The 20806-nt window shown below is 41.9% G+C and overlaps 1 protein-coding gene across 1 annotated transcript in view; it reads left to right on the top strand.

Moving 5' to 3' along the window:
• Nucleotides 1-20806, top strand: part of PCSK5 (proprotein convertase subtilisin/kexin type 5) — a gene marked incomplete at its 5' end in the record, with an annotated part of 476836 nt that overhangs the window by 448274 nt on the left and 7756 nt on the right. Inside the window, 3 exons of the mRNA XM_011947042.1 lie at nt 2299-2476; nt 8060-8277; nt 20167-20267. Coding sequence (XP_011802432.1) covers nt 2299-2476; nt 8060-8277; nt 20167-20267 — 497 coding nt within the window. The remainder of the gene's footprint in view (nt 1-2298; nt 2477-8059; nt 8278-20166; nt 20268-20806) is intronic.

Raw genomic sequence — 20806 nt, 5'->3', positions numbered from 1 at the left:
AAAAAAAAAAAAAAAAGAGAAAAGAAAAATAGTCTTCATTTTTCCTTTTGGGTGAGTGTGAAGTTGTCCGTGATGAGTTGCGGTGTGCGTGCTCGGCCAGCATACTTCACAAGTGATGTTGTATCCTCCAAGAGTCACATCTGGAGGAACGTGATCTCCACCTGCCTCTCCTCGGTGATATTAATGTTGAGCACCTGGTCAAGATGTTCAGTTTCTCTACTGCATAATTACTATTTATTCCCTTGTAACTAATAAATAGCCTGTGGAGTTACACTTTAAGAACATGTAGATACTCAGCTCCTCGTCAAAATTTCCCCTCCATTTAGCATGGTTGATTAAGAAATCTTGAGGAAAATGTGGCATAGGTCAACGTTGGCCACGTCCCACAGATCCAATTTGAAGGTTATTGCTAATATGAAGTAATATCCTCAGGTTTCCAGGGATACTGTGACTAGGCTTAAAACAAGCATAGGAGAAAGAAAATGAAACAAAACTTAACTAAAAAAGAAGCCATAGGAGACAGAAGGGAGACATGAATATGGTGAAGACCAGGAAGTATGAGCACTTTTCTCCCCCACCAGGGGAGTAGACCTGAGAAGCGTGAAACTCCAAATAGACATGTGTGGTGGGCTGGGCGCAGTGGCTCATGGCTGTAATCCCAGCACTTTGGGAGGTCAAGGCAGGAGGATTGCTTGAGTCCAGGAGTTCAAGGCCAGTCTAGGCAACATAGTGAGACTTCATCTCTACAAAAAACGGAAAAAATAAAATAAAAATTTTAAATTTTAAAAGTTTAAACATGAATAAAAGAAAAATGTTTTAAAGACATGTGCGGCAAGTTTTTCCTCTTCATATTGAGAGAGGACACCATCCCCTTGCTAAGACACAGGGAGGCCTATTCTCATTACCATTCCTGATCACTTCACAATAGAAAACACTCAGAGGAACCAGTCTTCTCTATCCATCTACCTTAGCTCCTGACCCACAAATCTCTGTGACTCTCCTTCCCAGCAGTTGCTACTTCATAAAAGCATTCCCTCGAGCCACGTCTTCCACATAATCCCATGGGAAGGTTCCCAAAACCTTCTTTTCTACTTACCTCCAGTCTAGAGTGCCACCAGTAATCATCTCAGATGCCTTCATACAGAGAAGACACCTTGCCTCCACAAAGTGGTCTTCCCCTCATCCGAGGCTGCAGATTAGACTAGAGCTGAGGCTTCAGCGCTGATGTAGGGCACAGAGTGTAGTCCCCCTGGGGGTGGGTGCAGATTTGCTCAGCCTGGTCTCCTCACATTCTCTCCACCCTGTCCCACACCACCACACCACCAAAATCAGGCTATTTATACATTAGATGCTTTTTTTGGACGTTGTGCTAGACTGAATAATGGCCCCCCTGAAGATGTCACATCCTAATCCCCAGATTCTGTAAATGTATTACTCTACTTGGTAAAAGGGACTTTGGTGCTGTGATTTAATTCAGGATCTCAGCATAGAGAGGTTGTCCTGCATTATCCACGTAGACCCAATGCCATCCCCCGGTCTGATAAGAGAGATGCTGGGGGATCAGAGTCAGTAGTAGGAGGTGATGTGATCAGAAGCAGAGGGACAGCGGGAAGCTATGGCACTGCTGCCTTTGAAGACGGAGGAAGGGGCCATGAGCCAAGGCATGCAGGTGAACTTTAGCAGGTGGAAAAGGAAAGGAAACAGATTCCCTCCTAGTGCCTCTAAAAGGAACAGAGCCCTGTGGATCTATTTTGGACTTCTGACCTCCAGAACGGTAAGATAATAAATTGTTGTTTCAAGCCCCCAAGTTGGGGATACTTGGTAAGAACAACAGTAAGAGACTAATACAGAGATGTTTTTTCTTTAGGAAGCTAGGGCTTCCCCCTAGTTAACCAGATACATGAGCTGGACTATGAGTCATTGCCAACATCCACAGTCGCCGGACCATAGTTTCTGTTCTACCCACCACGGCTAATCCACTGAGAGATTTGGGTGGGACACAGATGAGATTTGGATCTCTGATGAGATGAGATGGGATCACTGATGAGATGTGGGTGGGACACAGAGCAAAACCATATCACTGACTTCTGTTTTCCTTGTGTTCCTCATGGCCTTAGGGCCATTCTGTTTCTTGGACACTCATCTTAGTTCCCAAACATATCTATCAGCTCACAGGGACATCGTCCCATTCTTTCTGCAGCCCTCTCCTCCCTCCCACCATGATACACAGGAGGGAGAACACAGGGGAGACATGTGTCATGCTCAATGTCCAAATAGACATTTTTTCTCCCATGACAGACACAACCTGTGTGAAGGACTGCCCAGAGGGCTATTATGCTGATGAGGACAGCCACCAGTGTGCCCACTGCCACAACTCTTGCAGGACATGTGAAGGGAGACACAGCAGGCAGTGCCACTCCTGCCGACCAGGCTGGTTCCAGCTGGGAAAAGAGTGCCTGCTCCAGTGCAGGGAAGGGTAAGTGCTCAATACATTCCCCCACCCCGCCCGCCCATGTAATTCCACAGTCACACCAGATATCAACCCATTTTACAAATGAGGAAACTAAGATTCAGAACACTTATAAAACCAGGTTGAAGTCTCAGTGCTAGTAAGGAGCAAGGATGAACCAATTCACAATAACAGAAGAGAAACAGGAGAGGCTGTTTCTCTTGTGATCCAGTGAGTTATCACAAAGGGTCAGATTGTCAAGCCAGACTCACCTGAGCAATTGATCTTCCTCAGCGACAGTCCTCACTGATGATTCAAAGCATATTGGCAGCTGGGCACTGTGGTTCATGTCTGTAATCCCAACTACATGGGAGGTTGACGCTGGAGGATCACTTAAGGCAAGGAGTTTGAACCAGCATGGGCAACACAGTGAGACCCCATCTGTAAAATATTAAGATAAGATTAGTTGGGCGTGGCACCCTGAGGCTGTAGTCCCAGCTTCTATGGAAGCTGAGGCCGGGCATGATCACTTGAGCCCAGGAGTTGGAGGCTGCAGTAAGCTATGATTGCCCCATGGCACTCCAGCCTCAGTGACGGAGCAAGACCTTGTTTCTAAAAATTAAAACAATTTGGCAAAGGGTCTTAGCAATCACAAGGCAGAAGCAAAGCATCCTTTCCTCAGAGAAGCCCAAGACCATTAATGGAGGTTCTATTTCTTCGGCTTCAGGACTTGTTCTGATTCAGATTTAAAATTCAGGGTCTCACGTTCTCCCAACCTGCTTATGTGAGGAGAGCAGTGCATGCGGAACATTGATTTACAAAGGAAATAGCTCCATTAACATCTCCATTTATTCCCCATTAATTCCCCAGCCTGTCATGTCCCCCATAAGTCCACAAATTACAGGTCTTGTTATCATAAACAACCTAGACACACACTTGATGTATCCCTCTAAAAGCATTTCACGGATAAGGACTCTATTATTTTTCTGCCAGGAAGAACTGTTAGTGTTATCCAAAGGTCTGATTGCCAGGATATCCTTTTTTTCCCCCTGGGCATCCCCAGTAAAGAGTAGAAGATTGATAATAGGCCTGTTGCTGACTCTTTCTACCCTATCAATAACCTAGAGCACTGGGAGTTTCCAGACCCAAATCAAGGGCTGTAACCTTAGACCTTCCTCAAATGCTTTCACCCAAATTGACACGTCTCTTCAGTCCTATAGCAGTTACTGCTTGTTTCATTCATTTTAGTGCTATATGCTGCCTTGCATTTTGATTTATCTCATTCATTCACTTATTTATTTAACACATCTCATGACAAGCATTTTTTATACACAAATAAGATGAGTAAGAGAAAGACTGACCGTGTTAGTTTGTTTTCATGCGGCTGATAAAGACATACCCAAGACTGGGCAATTTACAAATGGAAGAGGTTTAATTCGACTCACGGTTCCACGTGGATGGGGAGGCCTCACAATCATGGCAGAAGGCAAGTAGGAGCAAGTCACGTCTTACGTGGATAGCGGCAGGCAAAGAGAGAGAATGAGAGCCAGGTGAAACCAGTTTCTCCTTATCAAACCATCAGCTCTCGTAAGACTTATTTACAACCACAAGAACAGCATGGGGGAACCGCCCCCACAATCCAACCATCTCCCACTGGGTCCCTCCCACAACACATGGGAATTATGGTAGTACAATTCAAGATGAGATTTGGACACAGAGCCAAACCATATCACTGACTTTGAGAGTTTATTCTTATTTTTATATGCCTCTTCTCAAGAAAATCATAAACTCATGGAAGAAAAACACCTCTTATGTCTTACATCTGCTTCTACAACACTCAGCACAGAGCCACACATTAGCAGCTCTTGAAAAACACCAGCCAGGCCGGGCATGGTGGCTCACGCCTATAATCCCAGCACTTTGGGAGGCCAAGGTGGGCAGTTCACAAGGTTAGGAGTTCAAGACCAGCCTGGCCAACAGGGTGAAACCCCATCTCTACTAAAAATACAAAAACTAGCCAGGCATGGTGGCATGTGCCTGTAATCCCAGCTACTTGTGTGGCTGCGGCAGGAGAATTGCTTGAACCCAGGAGGAGGAGGTTAAAGTGAGCCAAGATCATACCACTGCACTCAAGCTTGGGTGACAGAGCAAGACTGTCTCAGAAAGAAAAACACCAGCCATATAGATCAAGGAAGAAAGGGACCTGCCAGACAAGAACAGAGATGGATGGACAGGAATGGTGGCTCATGCCTGTAATTCCAGCACTTGCAGAGACTGAGGCGGGCAGATCACTTGAGGCCAGGAGTTCAAGACCAGCCTTGCCAACATGATGAGACCCTGTCTCTACTAACAATACAAAAATTAGCAGGGTGTGTTGGCAGGCACCTGTGATCCCAGCTACTCGGGAATCTGAGGCATGAGAATTGCTTGAATCTGGAGGCAAAGGTTTCAGTGAGCCAAGATCGCACCACTGCACTCCAGCCTGGGCAAGAGAAAAAGACTCTGTCAAAAAAAAAAAGGGATGAAGCTACCTGGCTTAGCCCTTCTGCATCGCCCTAGTAAGTGTCTGAAAAGATCTGGATCCCATCTTCCTCAAATCAAGTCAGTAAATACTCTCAAGCACAAAAAGGGTGCTTAGTCATCCTGTGATCTAAGTAGAATGCAGACCATGGAATTAAGAAGACAGTTGTTCCACGGTGTGTGAAGTTCCCCAAGGCTGGTGGGGGGAGGCACAGGTTGCCATAGATCCCTTTAATAAAGAAGAAATTGAATATTCATGAGGTATAAGAGGAGAATTCTTCCTTTAGTAAAATCAGTGTTCCACGTGCTTGGCATAAGCCTCGTATGTTAAATCACTGCCTTGGAAAAGTAGATATATACTTCTCTGCACCCTATCCCAACCCACATAATTATTTTGGTGTTTAACTCAGAGAAGTTTCTTTAAAGCCTAGATTACTGCTTGTGCTTATGCTCTTCAAGGCTGGGAGAATGAAGCAAGCAGTGGTGTTGTACTCTTTTAATCTGGTCCAATAAACTCTTTGTTGTCTCTTTTAGCATTACTCCTTGATAATTTTAAAAACCTACTTAAAATTGATAAGCTTTCTTTCCCACAGTTCCTACTGATGATTTTCATCTTTATAACAATCTACAATAAAAACATTAGGTGAAAAAAACTTTTGTATGCTGCTTAAGAGTTACAAAGTATTTCCACTCACAATGTATCTTTACATTATGATTTGATTCTACAACAATCTCATGAGGTTGCTGTTAGTCTCTCCATTTTACAGATGAAGAAACTGAGGCTCAGAGGGGTTAAGTGACTTGCCCAAAGTCATGGAGCTACTAATACATGGCGGAGCCAGGAGTAAAAATTCGATCTTCTGACTCCACCCCTGTGTATTCCCTCTGCTCTGTGTAGATTTCACTTTTCCCTGATGGTTTCTTTTCTTGAGTCTTATGTGGGCTTTGTCAGCCATTCAGCTCATCATCGCCTTGTCTCTCAGATACCTCAGTCTTACAGATTGACACATCTGTAAGTCATTGTTCTTCGCATAACTGCAGAAAGTGAAGCAGGTCTCCAGTTACCACAAGCTGGGCCACTGAGGTTCCAGTGTGCTCCCTCAGATCAGTGACGGGTGGCTAAATAGAGCAAGGCTCAGCATAACCTAGGCATGGTGTGAGTTCTCAGCAAGTTCATGGAGCTGACTCAGTCTACAAAAAAAGCCCATTGGGACCTGTAGTGTTGCAACACAGAAAACAAAGATGAACCTTTAGGTTTCTAGGATGGGTTTAGTGGTGCTGATGTCTAGAGATACGGAGATGAATCAGATGACCTTTAGAAGCTCATCCTTAGCAAGAATTTTCTTACCCTCTTATGTCTTGCTTGCAAACCTTTGTTTACCTTCAATGAATGAACTATTTTGTTAAGCGTTTAACAGTTAAGCTCAAATCATATTGTCCCACTTCACTAACTGACTTTAAGCAAGTTGTCTAAATTCTCTAAGCCTCAATGTTTGCTTCTGTAAAACAAGGATAATAATACCTAAATCATAAGATTTGCTATGAGGATATATCATACAATTTATGATTATCACTAATGTACATTAATTATTTATAAAGTGCCCATCATGGTCCCCACCCCTTTCTCAGTAATCACATGTTTAATTGTAGGTACTAACATTAGCCCCATCTTATAGTTGAGAAACCTGAGGCACAGAGATGTTGAGTGACTGGCCCAAGGTCACACAGCTTGTAAGTGGTATGACTGGGATTTAAAACTGTAGTCTTGTTCCCGAGGGCAAGTGGTAACTTCCACACTCTCGGGTCTCATTTGCAGGTTCAACAAGGTGAAATAATGTTTATGAAGTCCCTGGAATACTATCAGGCATATTAGTAGAAACTTAATGAATAGCGGTTATAGTTATTATATTTAACCTCCAAAAATCTTTTCAAACAAGGTTATATCTGTTATGTAAATGTCAATATCACACTTGTCACCTCCTATTTCAAAATCTGTTTTTTAATTGACGAATTAGAAGAATAATTCAGAGGTACATTTATTTTATTTATGTTGTCTTTTATTTTATTTTATTTCTGACAGTCTCACTCTGTTACCCAGACTAGAGTGCAGTGGTGTGCTCTCAGCTCACTCTCCTGTGTTCAAACGATTCTCATGCATCAGCCACCCAAGTAGCTGGGACTACACACCACATCTGGCTATTTTTGTTTGTTTGAGATGAGGTTTCACCATGTTGATTGACCAGGCTGGTCTCGAACTCCTAACCTCAAGCCATCCTCTCATCTTGGCCTCCCAACGTGCTGGGATTACAGGTGTGAGCCACTGTGCTTGGCCAGATGGATCTCTTTTTTTGAGACGGAGTCTCACATTATTGCCTAGGCTGGAGTGCAGTGGCATGATCTTAGCTCACTGCAACCTCCACCTCGCAGGTTCAAATGATTCTCCTGCATCAACCTCCCAAGTATCTGGGATTACAGGCACATGCTACCTGGATAATTTTTGGAATTTTAGTAGAGACAGGGTTTCACCATGTTGGCCAGGCTGGTCTCAAACTTCTGACCTCAAGTGATCCAACCATGTTGGCCTCCCAAAGTGCTATAATTACAAGTGTGAGCCACTGCACCCAGCCTGGATGGATCTTTTAAATGTACCTCTGAATGGCCAGGCCAACATAGTGAGACACCCATCACTATTTAAAAAAAAAAAATTTTTTTTAAATCCTTCCATTCTCTGATGCCAGCCATTAACCACAACTTAAAACATGAATTTGGAGAGGCACATGGTAGAAAAAGTCAATGGTAGCTAGAAACAATGGAGATGCTACTAGGTGTGATAAGCACTAGGTCTTTTCATATGTGTTAGTTACCCAGTTTAACTTTCACAAATAATAGGGGAGGGATTGGCCCCATTTACAGGTAAGAACACTGGGAATCATTGGATTCATTAGTGTTATTAGCAATGAATCTAATGAGTAAGGTAAAGAGGCTAAAGTCACCCAGCTTGTAAATGAAACCTGACTACCATGTTTTTCCACTGCACCCAGTTTAGGAGCAAAGCTTAGTATTCCATCTTTTCTTCTCCCTCCGTTTCAGGTATTACGCAGACAACTCCACCGGCCGGTGTGAGAGGTGCCACAGGATCTGCAAGGGGTGCCAGGGCCCACGGCCCACAGACTGCCTGTCTTGCGATAGATTTTTCTTTCTGCTCCGCTCCAAAGGAGAGTGTCATCGCTCCTGCCCAGACCATTACTATGTAGAGCAAAGCACACAGACCTGTGAGAGATGCCATCCGACTTGTGATCAATGCAAAGGTGAGAGTCTGTCATTTTGCATGTGTGCGTAGAAAAATGAAAAGGTTTTCTTCCTTCTTTGCCCTTTTCTCTCTTCTCACCACCTGGGAGGTTCCTCTTGCTTCCCCACCTCGTGTGTGATCCTCTCCAGCATCAGTGCCCTCTGTTTGCTCTTAACTTCTGCCTCTTGCCTCTAACCTGGGCTGCTCCTGCCCATCCCCCATCCTTCAAGGCCCAGAGACAGGCATCATCTCCTTGAGGAAGCACTGTTCGTTCACTCATCATTTTCCTGTTCTACCTGATGAATCTGTCCGGGGGGGTTTGTTTATTTTCATTACTTTCACTATTCCCTGAGACTTCTGCCTCAAACTCTCCCAAGTTCCATACCTCTTTTACAGAAACTTGGTTGTCTGTCCAAGAGATCCTTAAGGCTCACCATCTACCCACGAGCCCAGGCGGATACTTTGAAGTTCTCCTCGACTCTTCTCCTTCCCTTGTCACCTGCCCAACCCACCTACCTCCAACAAAACTAAACTTCAAGATCTGTTGATTCTCTTTCCCAAATAGTTATCTAATGAGATCTTTTTCCACTCTCATTACCCTCATCTTCCATTCTCAGTATCTAGTATCACACCTTTTGAAGCAGCCAGCAGGTCACCCCAGCTCTGAATCTTGCCCCCACACCAGGTCATCTGGTATACTAATGCCAGAGTGAGTGCCCTAAAATTCAAATTTCTCATTTTTCTCTACATCTTGCCATAAATATGTGATCACCATGAATGCTTCTCAATATTTAAGAAAGAAGTACTTCTATATTTTAATTGTTAACACTTTCTAGAAAAATATTATTAGCTGATAGGATACATACCTGTGCTTTTCAAAATTATCTTGGCTATGCTTAGTTCTTTTCTATAAATATGTAATCAGTCAAGTTTCATTTTTTAAAAAGCTTCCATTTTTAAAAAGTATTTGGATATTGAGTGGCATTGCATTGAATTTATTTTGGAGAAAACCCCATCTTTACAATCCTGAGTTATCATATTTATGAATGTGATATATCTCTCCATTCTATGCATTTACTTATTACACTTCAGTAAAGTTTTAATAAGTGTTTTTTTTCTTTGTTTGTTTGTTCGTTTGTTTGTTTGTTTTTTGGGATGGAGTATTGCTCTGTCACCCAGGCTGGAGTGCAGTGGCATGACCTCAGCTCACTGCAACCTCCGCCTCCCAGGATCAAGCGATTCTCCTGCCTCAGCCTCCTGAGTAGCTGGGACTACAGACGCACACCACCATGCCCGGCTAATTTTTGTATTTTTAGTAGAGACGGGGTTTCACTATGTTGGTCAGGCTGGTCTCGAATTCCTGACCTCATGATCCGCCCACCTTGACCTCCCAAAGTGCTGAGATTACAGGTGTGAGCCACTGTACCCGGCCAATAAATGTTTTTATATTTAAAAGGTGATTCAGATTTTCCCAGCAGTTCCCTTAACTTATGCCTTAAGGACTCTTCTTCCATATATTCTAGAAGCTAGAACTACCCAGAACCACTCAGCAACCACCAAATGTGCCAGGCTCTTTCATGCCTTTATTGACTCAATGCTCTAGGGAACCCTCGACTTAAAGATTCAGCTTGAGTATCATCTCATCTCCTCCGTGAAGCTTTTAGTCCTCCCAGGAGCATTCTTCCTCCTTCTTCATTCTGTAATACACTGCTTTATCATAGAAATTTCACATCACATTGTAATTAAACAAGTCCACCCCTCCTACTGATTGTGAGCCCCTCAAGCAAAGGCAAGGATTATACTACATTCATTGTGTATCCCTTGTTTCTACTCTGGAGTGTAAAACGTAAATTTTCATTAAGCGTTTGTTCACTGAATGAATGACTGTATAGGAAACAAATTCCTAATGTCTTTTTGCAAATTAAAAATTGTTCAACTGTAAGATCTTCAAATAGCCAGGTGCGGTGGCTCACACCTGTAATCCCAGCACTTTGGGAGGCTGAGGTGGGCGGATCACCTGAGGTCAGGAGTTCGAGACCAACCTGACCAACATGGTGAAACCCCTTCTCTACTAAAATACAAAAAATTAGCTGGGTGTAGTGGCAAGCACCTATAATCTCAGTTACTTGGGAGACTGAGGTGGGAGAATTGCTTGAAACCTGGAGGCGGAGGTTGCAGTGAGCTGAGATTGCGCCATTGCACTCCAGTCTGGCAACGGAGCGAGACTGTCTAAAAAAATAAAAAATAAATAAATAAAATCTTCAAATATTGTTTCTCCATTCTCCCCTCCAATCTCTTTTATGGAATTTCTATTAAATGCAATTTAGAGTTTATTGATCTGTCCTTTGTATCTTACCTACTCTTTTATATTTTACCTCTTTGACTCTGTGAGTTATACTAGGGTAATTCTTCAGCACTCCATTTCATTCCCTGACTTGTTCTCTGACTGTTTTCCGTCTAAAATTCAACCCATCTATTTTTTTGTTTTCAATTTAAGTGACTATATTTTTACTTTTGAGAGTTCTAATTGGCCAGGTGCAGTGACTAATACCTGTAATCACACCACTTTGGAAGGCCGAGGTGGGAGTGACACTAGAGCCCAGGAGTTCAAGACCAGCCTGGGCAACTTGGCAAATTCCTGTTTCTACAAAAAAGAAAAATACAAAAATCAGTCAGGCGTGTTGGCACACAACAATAATCCTAGCTACTCAGGAGGCTGAGGTGGGAGGATCACTTGAGCAAGGGATGTCAAGACAGCAGTGAGCTGTGATTGTGCTACTGCACTCCAGCCTGGGTGACAGAGTGAGACCATGCCAAAAAAAAAAAAGATTTCTAATTGTTTCTTTTTCTCATCCATTTTTATTTTAGATCTTTGTATCTTATAATTTAATATATTTATGGATACTATGTCTTCATTTACTTATGAGCATCTTAAACACACCAATTTTAAAGACTTTGTCAAATGTTTTTACGAAATCAATATTATCTGATGTAAATTTATGTGCTAATTATTGATTGTGTTTGTCATCTTTCTTTTTAACTTTAATTTATAGAGACGAGGTCTTGCTATGTTGCCCAGCTTAATCCTGAACTCCTGGGCTCAAACGATCCTCCCATCTTGGCCACCCAAAGTGCTGGGGTTACAGGCGTGAGCCATTGCACTGGCCTGTCATCTTTCTTAGCATTCATTTTATCTATATACTTTGAAATGCTGGTCTTAGCTCATTGTAAATGAAATATTTTGGTTTTGGTTCTTTACTCCCTCTCTCTCTTCTTTTATCTTTAGTTCTCACAGTCTGGAAATTTTTCCATTAACTCTATTCCTGTCTCCAACCTGAAACTCAGTCCAAAAACAAGATGTTCCAGTGTTCCTGGAAGTGATATTGATGACAGCACAGATCCCATCAGCAATTCAATCAGCAGCTCAGGAGAGCTCTTGTCAGGAGTTGATGTCTATGAAGGCAGAGTCCCAGCATGACTCCTGATTTAAGCTCTAAGCCTGGATTTTGGCCCTAGTCTTACCTGAAACACTTTTAGTTCCTATTTTGGTAGAAAAGGTGAACTCACAGCCACCACTGCCTACTTATAGTCCTGGAGCAGAGAAGGTGGATGGCTAGAACCTGACTGCCATTTTGCATTTATATTTCCTTTATGCTCCAAAGAGATTACATTTTCTTTGTAAGGCCATCTATCTTGTTTTTTGTTTGTTTTTCTCTCTTTATATTTATTCCATAATTTCATTATGTTTAAAGTGAGTGGGATGTCAGAACCTGAACTTATAAAATATTATTTTTAATGCATATGTGTTACTAATGGATAATCAGATTCTTAGAAGAGGATTGTACCCTAAATTATTGCCCAGCCTCACTCTACTAATCCAAATGCCTGGTGGGATTACAGGCACACACCACCATGCCTGGCTAATCTGTGTGTGTGTGTGTGTGTGTGTGTATATTTTGAGTAGAGATGGGATTTCACCATGTTGACCAGGCTGCTCTCAAACTCCCAACCTCAAGTGATCTGCCTGCCTCAGCCTCCGAAAGTGCTGGGATTACAGGTGTGAGCCACCATGCCTGTCCAGGATAGAATTTTAATTTAGTATCTTCCATATGAGGCTTTTCAACACAGAGTTCTTCTCATATTCAGCCTCATCTCTTACCATCTCCTCTCCCATCCTCTAATCAGGGCATAATTAGTTACTGTAAACCTGAGCCAACCTTACCCACTTTCCCTCTCTCTGGAAAAATTTCTCCAGCCTGCTGTGCCTGGCTACCTCTTTCTGATCCATTAGAGTCATCACTTCCTCCAGAAAGCCACCCCTAGACCCTTCATTCTATGTACCCTTAGTACTCTGTGTATTCATTCATCCATTTACTTACGGTGCAACGTTCTGCAACTGTGAACAAGACAGCCAAAGTCCCCGCAGACCAGGCTAGTTTAATTTGTGTAATTGTACTTAGTGGTGTAGCAGCACTGTCCAGTAGGAATAAAATGTGATTTAAAATTTTTAGTAGTCATGTTTAAAAAATAAAAAGAAACAAGTATACTTAATTTTAATTGTACGCTTTATTTATCCAAAATATTATCATTCAAACATGTAATCTACATAAGCATTACTGAGATGTTTTACGTGTGTTGTACTGTCTTTGAAAGTCCAATGTTTATTTTACATATACAGGACAGCTCAAGTTGCACTAGCCATATTTCAAGTGCTCAGTAGCCACCTGTGGCTAATGGCTACTGTGTTGGACACCACAGTAATAATCTAGAGCAGTGGTTTCAAATGATGTTTTAGCAGTGGTCACCTTCCTCAGATAAAATCTGAGGCTGAATCCTACTAGGTAAACCAATCCAGGCAGAGCTGCTCAGGTGGGAGCAAAGGAGACACCCCAGAGCCCCATCTGGTGCCCCTCGGTGCTCCCCTACCCACCATCCCTAAAGCAACTCCATAAAAACTCTACCATAGAGTGGTTCCCAGTCTGTGCCCATTCGCAATTGACTCCAGCCCATGAAAGAATTAGCCTCCCAAACAAACTGCATTAACTAATCATTAATCCATGTTACCTCTTTTTCATTCCAGAGACACGTATGGTTACAGCTCAAAACTTCTAACTGGAATTAGATAACAGATGAGAAAATACACTGAATTGGGGGTGGGATGGGCGTGGTGGAAAGCTGATATTGTCATTGGCCATATGGTGTTAAATATTGGCTTTCTATTTGGTTTTTTGAAAAGTCGAAGTCGGCCGGGCGCGGTGGCTCAAGCCTGTAATCCCAGCACTTTGGGAGGCCGAGATGGGCGGATCACGAGGTCAGGAGATCGAGACCATCCTGGCTAACACGGTGAAACCCCGTCTCTACTAAAAATACAAAAAAAACTAGCCGGGCGACGTGGCGGGCGCCTGTAGTCCCAGCTACTCCGGAGGCTGAGGCAGGAGAATGGCATAAACCCGGGAGGTGGAGCTTGCAGTGAGCTGAGATCCGGCCACTGCACTCCAGGCCGGGCGACAGAGCGAGACTCCGCCTCAAAAAAAAAAAAAAAAAAGAAAAGTCGAAGTTACCTCTGTTACCATCATTATTGGATATGTGGAACCTTTATTCCAACTAGGGTTGCCCGATAAAATACTGTATTTTGATTTGCGAAATCTGACAACCCTAATTCCAACCCACTAGTGTTGTGCAGTGGGCAGCACAGTGCAGTGGGGGGCACTTGGTTCCTAATTAAGATTAGGCAATCATCATTAGGTAAGCTAATTTCTCTTACTGTCAACCAATCAAAACAGGACACCACCAGCCTTTGAAGATGCTTGTGGGGATTAGAGAAATGATTCATGATATTGTAAGCACAATATCTTACAATATTTTGAAAAACAATACATTTTTTTCAACTTTTATTTCAGAATTGGGGGTATATGTGCAGGTTTGTTACAAAGGTATATTGCATGATGCTGAAGTTTGGAATATAAATGACTCTGTCTCCCAAGTAATGAGAGTAGTACCCAATAGGTAGTTTTTCAACCCTTGCCCCACTCCTTCTCTCCCTGCTCTTGTATTCCCCAGTGTCTATTGTTCCCACCGATTTTATTTTATTTTATTTTATTTTTGAGACAGTCTCACTCTGTTGCCCAGGCTAAAGTTCTGTCTCCCAAGCTAAACTACAGTGATGCAACCTCAGCACACTGCAGTTTCCGCCTCCCGGGTTCAAGTGATACTCATGCCTCGGCCTCTCAAGTAGCTGAAACTAGAGGTTCACGCCACCACCCCCGGCTTATTTTCTTATTTTTTGTTGGTTTGTTTTTTGAGACAGAGTCTTGCTGTGTTGTCCACACTGGAGTGCAGCGGCATGATCTCCGCTCACTGCAACCTCTGCCTCCCGGGTTCAAGCAATTATCCTGCCTCAGCCTCATAAGTAGCTGGGACTACAGGCATGCACCACCATGCCCGTCTAATTTTTGTATTTTTAGTAGAGATGGGGTTTCACCATGTTAGCCAGGCTGGTCTCAAATTCCTGGTCTCAAGTGATCAGCTCACGTTGGCCTCCCAAAGTGCTGGGAAGACAGGCGTGGGCCACCACACCTGGCCAAAGTCTGAATTTTTTTTTTTTTTTAATGCTTTAAGTTCTAGGGTACATGTGCACAACGTGCAGGTTTGTTACATATGTATACTTGTGCCATGTTGGTGTGCTGCACCCATTAACTCATCATTTACATTAGGCATATCTCCTAATGCTATCCCTCCCCCCTCCCCGCTCCCCACAATAGGCCCCAGTGTGTGATGTTCCCCTTCCTGTGTCCAAGTTACTTCATTGTTCAATTCCCACCTATGAGTGAGAACATGCAGTATTTGGTTTTCTGTTCTTGCGATAGTTTGCTGAGAATGATGGTTTCCAGCTGCATCCATGTCCCTACAAAGGACTTGAACTCATCCTTTTTTATGGCTGCATAGTATTCCATGGTGTATATGTGCCACATTTTCTTAATCCAGTCTGTCACTGATGGACATTTGGGTTGATTCCAAGTCTTTGCTATTGTGAATAGTGTCGCAATAAACATACGTGTGCATGTGTCTTTATAGCAGCATGACTTATAATCCTTTGGGTATATCCCCAGTAATGGGATGGCTGGGTCAAATAGTATTTCTAGTTCTAGATCCTTGAGGAATCACCACACTGTTTTCCACAATGGTTGAACTAGTTTACAGTCCCACCAACAGTGTAAAAGTGTTCCTATTTCTCCACATCCTCTCCAGCACCTATTGTTTCCTGACTTTTTAATGATTGCCATTCTAACTGGTGTAAGATGGTATCTCATTGTGGTTTTGATCTGCATTTCTCTGATGGCCAGTGATGATGAGCATTTTTTCATGTGTCTGTTGGCTGTATGCATGTCTTCTTTTGAGAAGTGTCTATTCATATCCTTTGCCCACTTTTTGATGGGGTTGTTGTCATTTAAATATTTAATCCATCTTGAGTTATCACCTATATGGTGATAGGTAGGGATCCAGTTTTATTCTTCTGCATATATGTAGCCAGCTATCCCGGCACCATTTATTGACCAAAAATTCTTTTTCCCATTGTTTATTTTTGCCGACTTTGTAAAAAATCAGGAGGTTTTGGGTTGTGTGGCATTATTTCTGGGTTCTCTATTCTTTGCCATTGGTTTCTGTGTCTGTTTTTGTACCAGTACCATGGTATTTTGGTTACTATGCCCTTACAGTATAGGAATACTATACATGTGTTGAGTTGGGTTTGAGATTTCCTGGGTGAATTAAGGATGATGATTTTGGGCATTCCCAGTCTCAAAAGTTCATCCACACAGTATTCTTGAGATTGTATTCAAGGGATGACTAGGAGTTAGTGGGTAAATCTTGAAGCTGTCCTGAGTGTTTGTACCTCTTCCTCCTGTATTCGACCTCAACCCACGAAGTTGCCTAGTTGAAGTTTTCTATCTTTGGTGCTCATTTTTTCTGCTATCATTCTTTTTTTAATTTTTATTTTTTATTTAATGTTATTTTTTAATATAATTATTTGCATTGAGCAGTCCTTTCTTTACTATAGCACACATGTCCCTTGCTGGTTAGGAAAATGTTGTGCTATCATCTGGTTTTTCAACATATAGATACAAAATCTGGAGACAGGTTTTTCTCGTGGGATATAAACTAGGTGGAAAAAAAAGATGAATTCCTTCCTTTTTAAGTCATTAACTCTCATAGTAAGAAATGAGGATGCATGAAAGAAGCAGAAAAAAAATTTAGCAACCTAAATAAGAAATTACCAACTAAATTATATTTCGTTCACTTTGGACTGCCCAACAATTTTAGGATGTTAAAAAAGAAAAATATGTAAAAGCATGGAAGGAGGGGTGGAGCGGGAAAACATAGCACACTCAGGCTTCATATGTACCTTTCTCTGTAACTGATACCTACATAATTAGCTCACTTCTTGCCTTCACACACCTAACTTTTTACTTATCCTACTCAAAATTTTATTTATTTTTTGTTTGTTTTTTGGTTTTGTGTTATTGTTTCTTCTCCTCATAAAATGGTTTGGAATCAAAATCCAGGCTGAGTAACCAAAGCCTCTTAACTCTCCCAAGCTGCATCTTTCTGTGTGGACTGAGGCCCATGAACAGAGCCCAGAAGTGGCTCTGCATTTGTGAATTCATCCCATGGGATTCAGTCTGAAGGAGAGCAGATGGTGAGCTGCTCTGAGTTTTAAAGAAATGACAAAATGCCCGTCTTTTAGGTCCCAAAGCTCCTGCAGAACCTTAGAAGCAATGATAGATGTAGGGTGTTAAACTTTAAAATAATAGAAAGCCTTCTGGAAATTAACAAACTGCCTTTTGCTAAAGATTCTGAGTACCCTAAGTGTGCAAGTTTTGCAATAAATCGGTGTAGGAGATGTGAATGAAGTCTGATTTGTCACCCAAAGCTGACATATAGTGCCCTTGAGTATTGCCTAGGATCTGGGCCTCAGACAATTTATTGTTGGTCTTCTAGAAAATGTAACCAAACTTGGCCAGGCACGGTGGCTCATGCCTGTAATCCCAGCACTTTGGGAGGCCAAGGCAGGTAGATCACCTGAGGTCAGTGTTCAAGACCAGCCTGGCCAACATGGTGAAACCCTGTCTCCACTAACAAGAGTAAAACTCTGTCTCCAAAAACAAAAAGAAAAAAAAAAGAAAATGTAGCCAAACTTAAGGTAGGAATTTTGTGACCTAACCTAGTTATGGACTGTTCCCCCTCTTTTAGTGTTTTCTACTCTTAATTTATTTTATTATAAATTGACAAATTATAATTATATATATTTATAGGGTACAAAGGGATATCATGATATATGTATACAATGTGGAATAATACAATCAAGCTAATTAACATGTCCATCAGGCCAGGTACAGTGGCTCACACCTGTAATCCCAGTACTTTGGGAGGCCAAGGTGGGTGGTTCACTTGAGGTCAGGAATTTAAGACCAGCCTAGGCAACATAGTGAGACCTCATCTCTACAAAAAATAAACAAAATTTGGCCAGGCGCAGTGGCTCATGCCTGTAATCCCAGCAATTTGGGAGGCCAAGGCAGGCAGATCACTTGAGGTTAGGAGTTTGAAACCAGCCTAGCCAATATGGTAAAACCTCATCTCTACTGAAAATACAAAAAAGTTAGGCAAGTGTGGTGGTGCACGCCTGTAGTCCCAGCTCCTCTCCTCAGGAGGCGGAGGCAGGAGAATTGCTTGAACCTGGGAGGCAAAGTTTGCAGTGAGCTGAGATTGCGCCACTGCACTCCAGCCTGGGTGACAAAGCAAGACTCTGTCTAAAAACAAAAATAAATAATATATAATATATATTTGCTGGGTATGGGGTGTGAGCCCATAGTACCAGCTACTCAGAAGGCTACAGTAGGAGGATCACCTGAACCCAGGAGGTCGAGGCTGCAGCGAGCCATGATTACACCAAGCCATGATTGCACCATTGCAATCTAGCCTGGGAAACAGAGCAAGATTCCACCAAAAAGAAAAAAAATCCATCACTTCAAATACTTAATCATTTTTGTGGTAAGAACATCTGAAATTTACTGTCTTACCAATTTTGAAAGTACAATATATTATTGTTAATTATAGTCACCATGAGATATAATAGATCTCAAAACATGTTCTTCCTGTCTAGAACCTTATATCCTTTGACCAGCATCTCCCCAGTCCCCTCAGTCCCCAGCCCCCCAGCCTCTGGTAACCACCATTCTACTCTTTACTTCTATGAGGTCAATTGTTTTAGATTCCACATTAAAGTGAGAACATGTATCTACCCTTAATTTCTCTTCATTTAAAAAAAGTCTCTTGTATGTTAAAAATTGAAGTATGACATCTAAGCTATATTTTAGAAAAATGTAGAATGGGAAAAAGGAAGAATGGAAATAGAAGAAGATTGATTCTTCCATCAGAGACCACAATAATGTTCCAGAACATGTAGGAAATTCTGTATGAAGCTAGAGCTAAGATAAAAATAAAGTGGTTTCGAATTTTTAACACTACAGGCAGCTTCCAACCTAATAAGCAGTTCAGTAATAAAGGTGTTTATTCTCTAAGCTGTTGTTTGGAGCTCAGAATTTATTTTTCCACAGAAACATTATAAATGATTGAGCTCACAGTTCAGCCATGAAATGTCAATTTAACTACATTGTGAATGTAAATGACAGATCCATGGTTCTATTTCAAGTTCAAAAACCACCCTTTACAGGATTGTTCTGATGGGAAGACCTATATCAAGTTCCAACTTACAATACTAGGCACATTCTATGCCCATTAATCTTATGTTCCCCTTTAAAAATGATCAGCAAAAATGTCCAGGACTTCCTAACAGAATGAGCTAGATTTAGGTCTCCTGTCCCCAAACTTTCCAGAAGTTATCCCTTGATACCTGCATAGAAGAAATGTTTGGGTCGATCCTTTCTGGGGTGTCTGAATTAGGAGAGAAGAGTATTGCCTCCACAGGAAACAGAGGCTGTAGATTCAGACCTCCTCTATTTGGTGGCTCATGCGTTAAGGCAGATAGTGTGGTAGAAAGAGCACCTCAGCAAGGCGCAATTGCACACATCTGTAATCCCAGCTACTTGGAGGCTGAGGTAAGAGGGACCCCTTGAGTCCAGGAGTTTGAGATCAGCCTGGACAACATAGCAAGACCCCCATCTGAAAACAAAACAAAACAAAACGAAAAGAAAGAAAGACAGATCAACGTATTATGAGTTAACAAACTTGAATTTGAATCTTGACCACCACCTATGTAACCCTAGATAGGTGGCATTACATGTCTGGGCCTTAGTTTTCATTTATCAGTATTTTCAAAAAGAGAAATAAATAAGATATCAAATTTCTGAGAAGAGAACTTACAGTTTTCAAGAGAATTTCAAAGAAATCTAGCACCATCAACACCACCCCAAAATTAAGAACCACCAGACAAAATGACCTGCTGAATCTTTTTAGCCCTAGCATTTAAGTGCCAAGTTTAGTGCCGTTTCTCAATTAGAAACTCTCTATTCATGATTAATGCACTGAGTATTGCAGTCCTCCAAACAGCTGGTAACATCCTCCACACTAGTTAAACAATAAGCAGAATAACAAATAAAGGTTTTATAAACTTTCTACATGATTTCTCATTTTCTGAAAATCTTTTCTCTTGCTGTAATAAAATATCTGTCATCCCAAAATCCTCAATTTTCAGACTGAGAGTCGACATAGATTGAACTAATTGTATAATTTCTACTTTGTGTGGGAGACTTTTTTCTTTTTCATATCCTCAATCAATTCACCCTTCTGCTTCAATTTACTTGACATATTCCTTGTTCCTAAGTGTTCCAGAACAGAGACAGAGGTTGAAATCTAAGGTCAATCTCATAACTTAGAATGTTTTCTCTTTCAGGAAAAGGAGCGTTGAATTGCTTATCCTGTGTGTGGAGTTACCACCTCATGGGAGGGATCTGCACCTCGGACTGTCTTGTTGGGAAATACAGAGTGGGAGAGGTATGGAGGGCTAGGGGTGCTGGGCCTTCTGCTCTCTCTAGAGAGGAACATGAGCTTAGTTCCTGCATGTCATTCTGGCCAATCAAAATGTCCCAAAAGTCTCATACCATAGAAATACTGTATGTTTAATATTTTAAAATCTTGTACCATTGCATCATGTAATAATGGTGCTACCCACCTGTAGCCTTAACTTTCACTCCAAAGGAACTGAGAAGATCTAATCTAATGGAGAAGTTAAGTTGTGAGGGCCTTGGAATGAATTCTTCATTTGTTGTTCATCACCACAGAAGTTTCAGTCAACATAAGAATATTATGTCAGAAATACAAACTATCTTCTCCCTTACTTCTCTCTGGTCTAACCAGAAACGTGTGAATAACATAGGAACCACACACCTAATGTTGACCTTTTGTTTCCTCTACCCGATCACAGTGTATTAAGAAGGATTCATTTGCAGTGTTACAGCTCTTTTAGAATTTGTACAGCAGGTTTTCTGGTTTCTACCAGAAAATCCCCCATGGAAAAGAAAAGAAAAGAAAAG

Source organism: Colobus angolensis, unplaced genomic scaffold (genome assembly GCF_000951035.1).
Source record: "Colobus angolensis palliatus isolate OR3802 unplaced genomic scaffold, Cang.pa_1.0 Scaffold257, whole genome shotgun sequence".
Taxonomy (NCBI): Eukaryota; Metazoa; Chordata; class Mammalia; order Primates; family Cercopithecidae; genus Colobus; species Colobus angolensis.
This window is presented reverse-complemented; position numbering and strand designations above follow the sequence as displayed.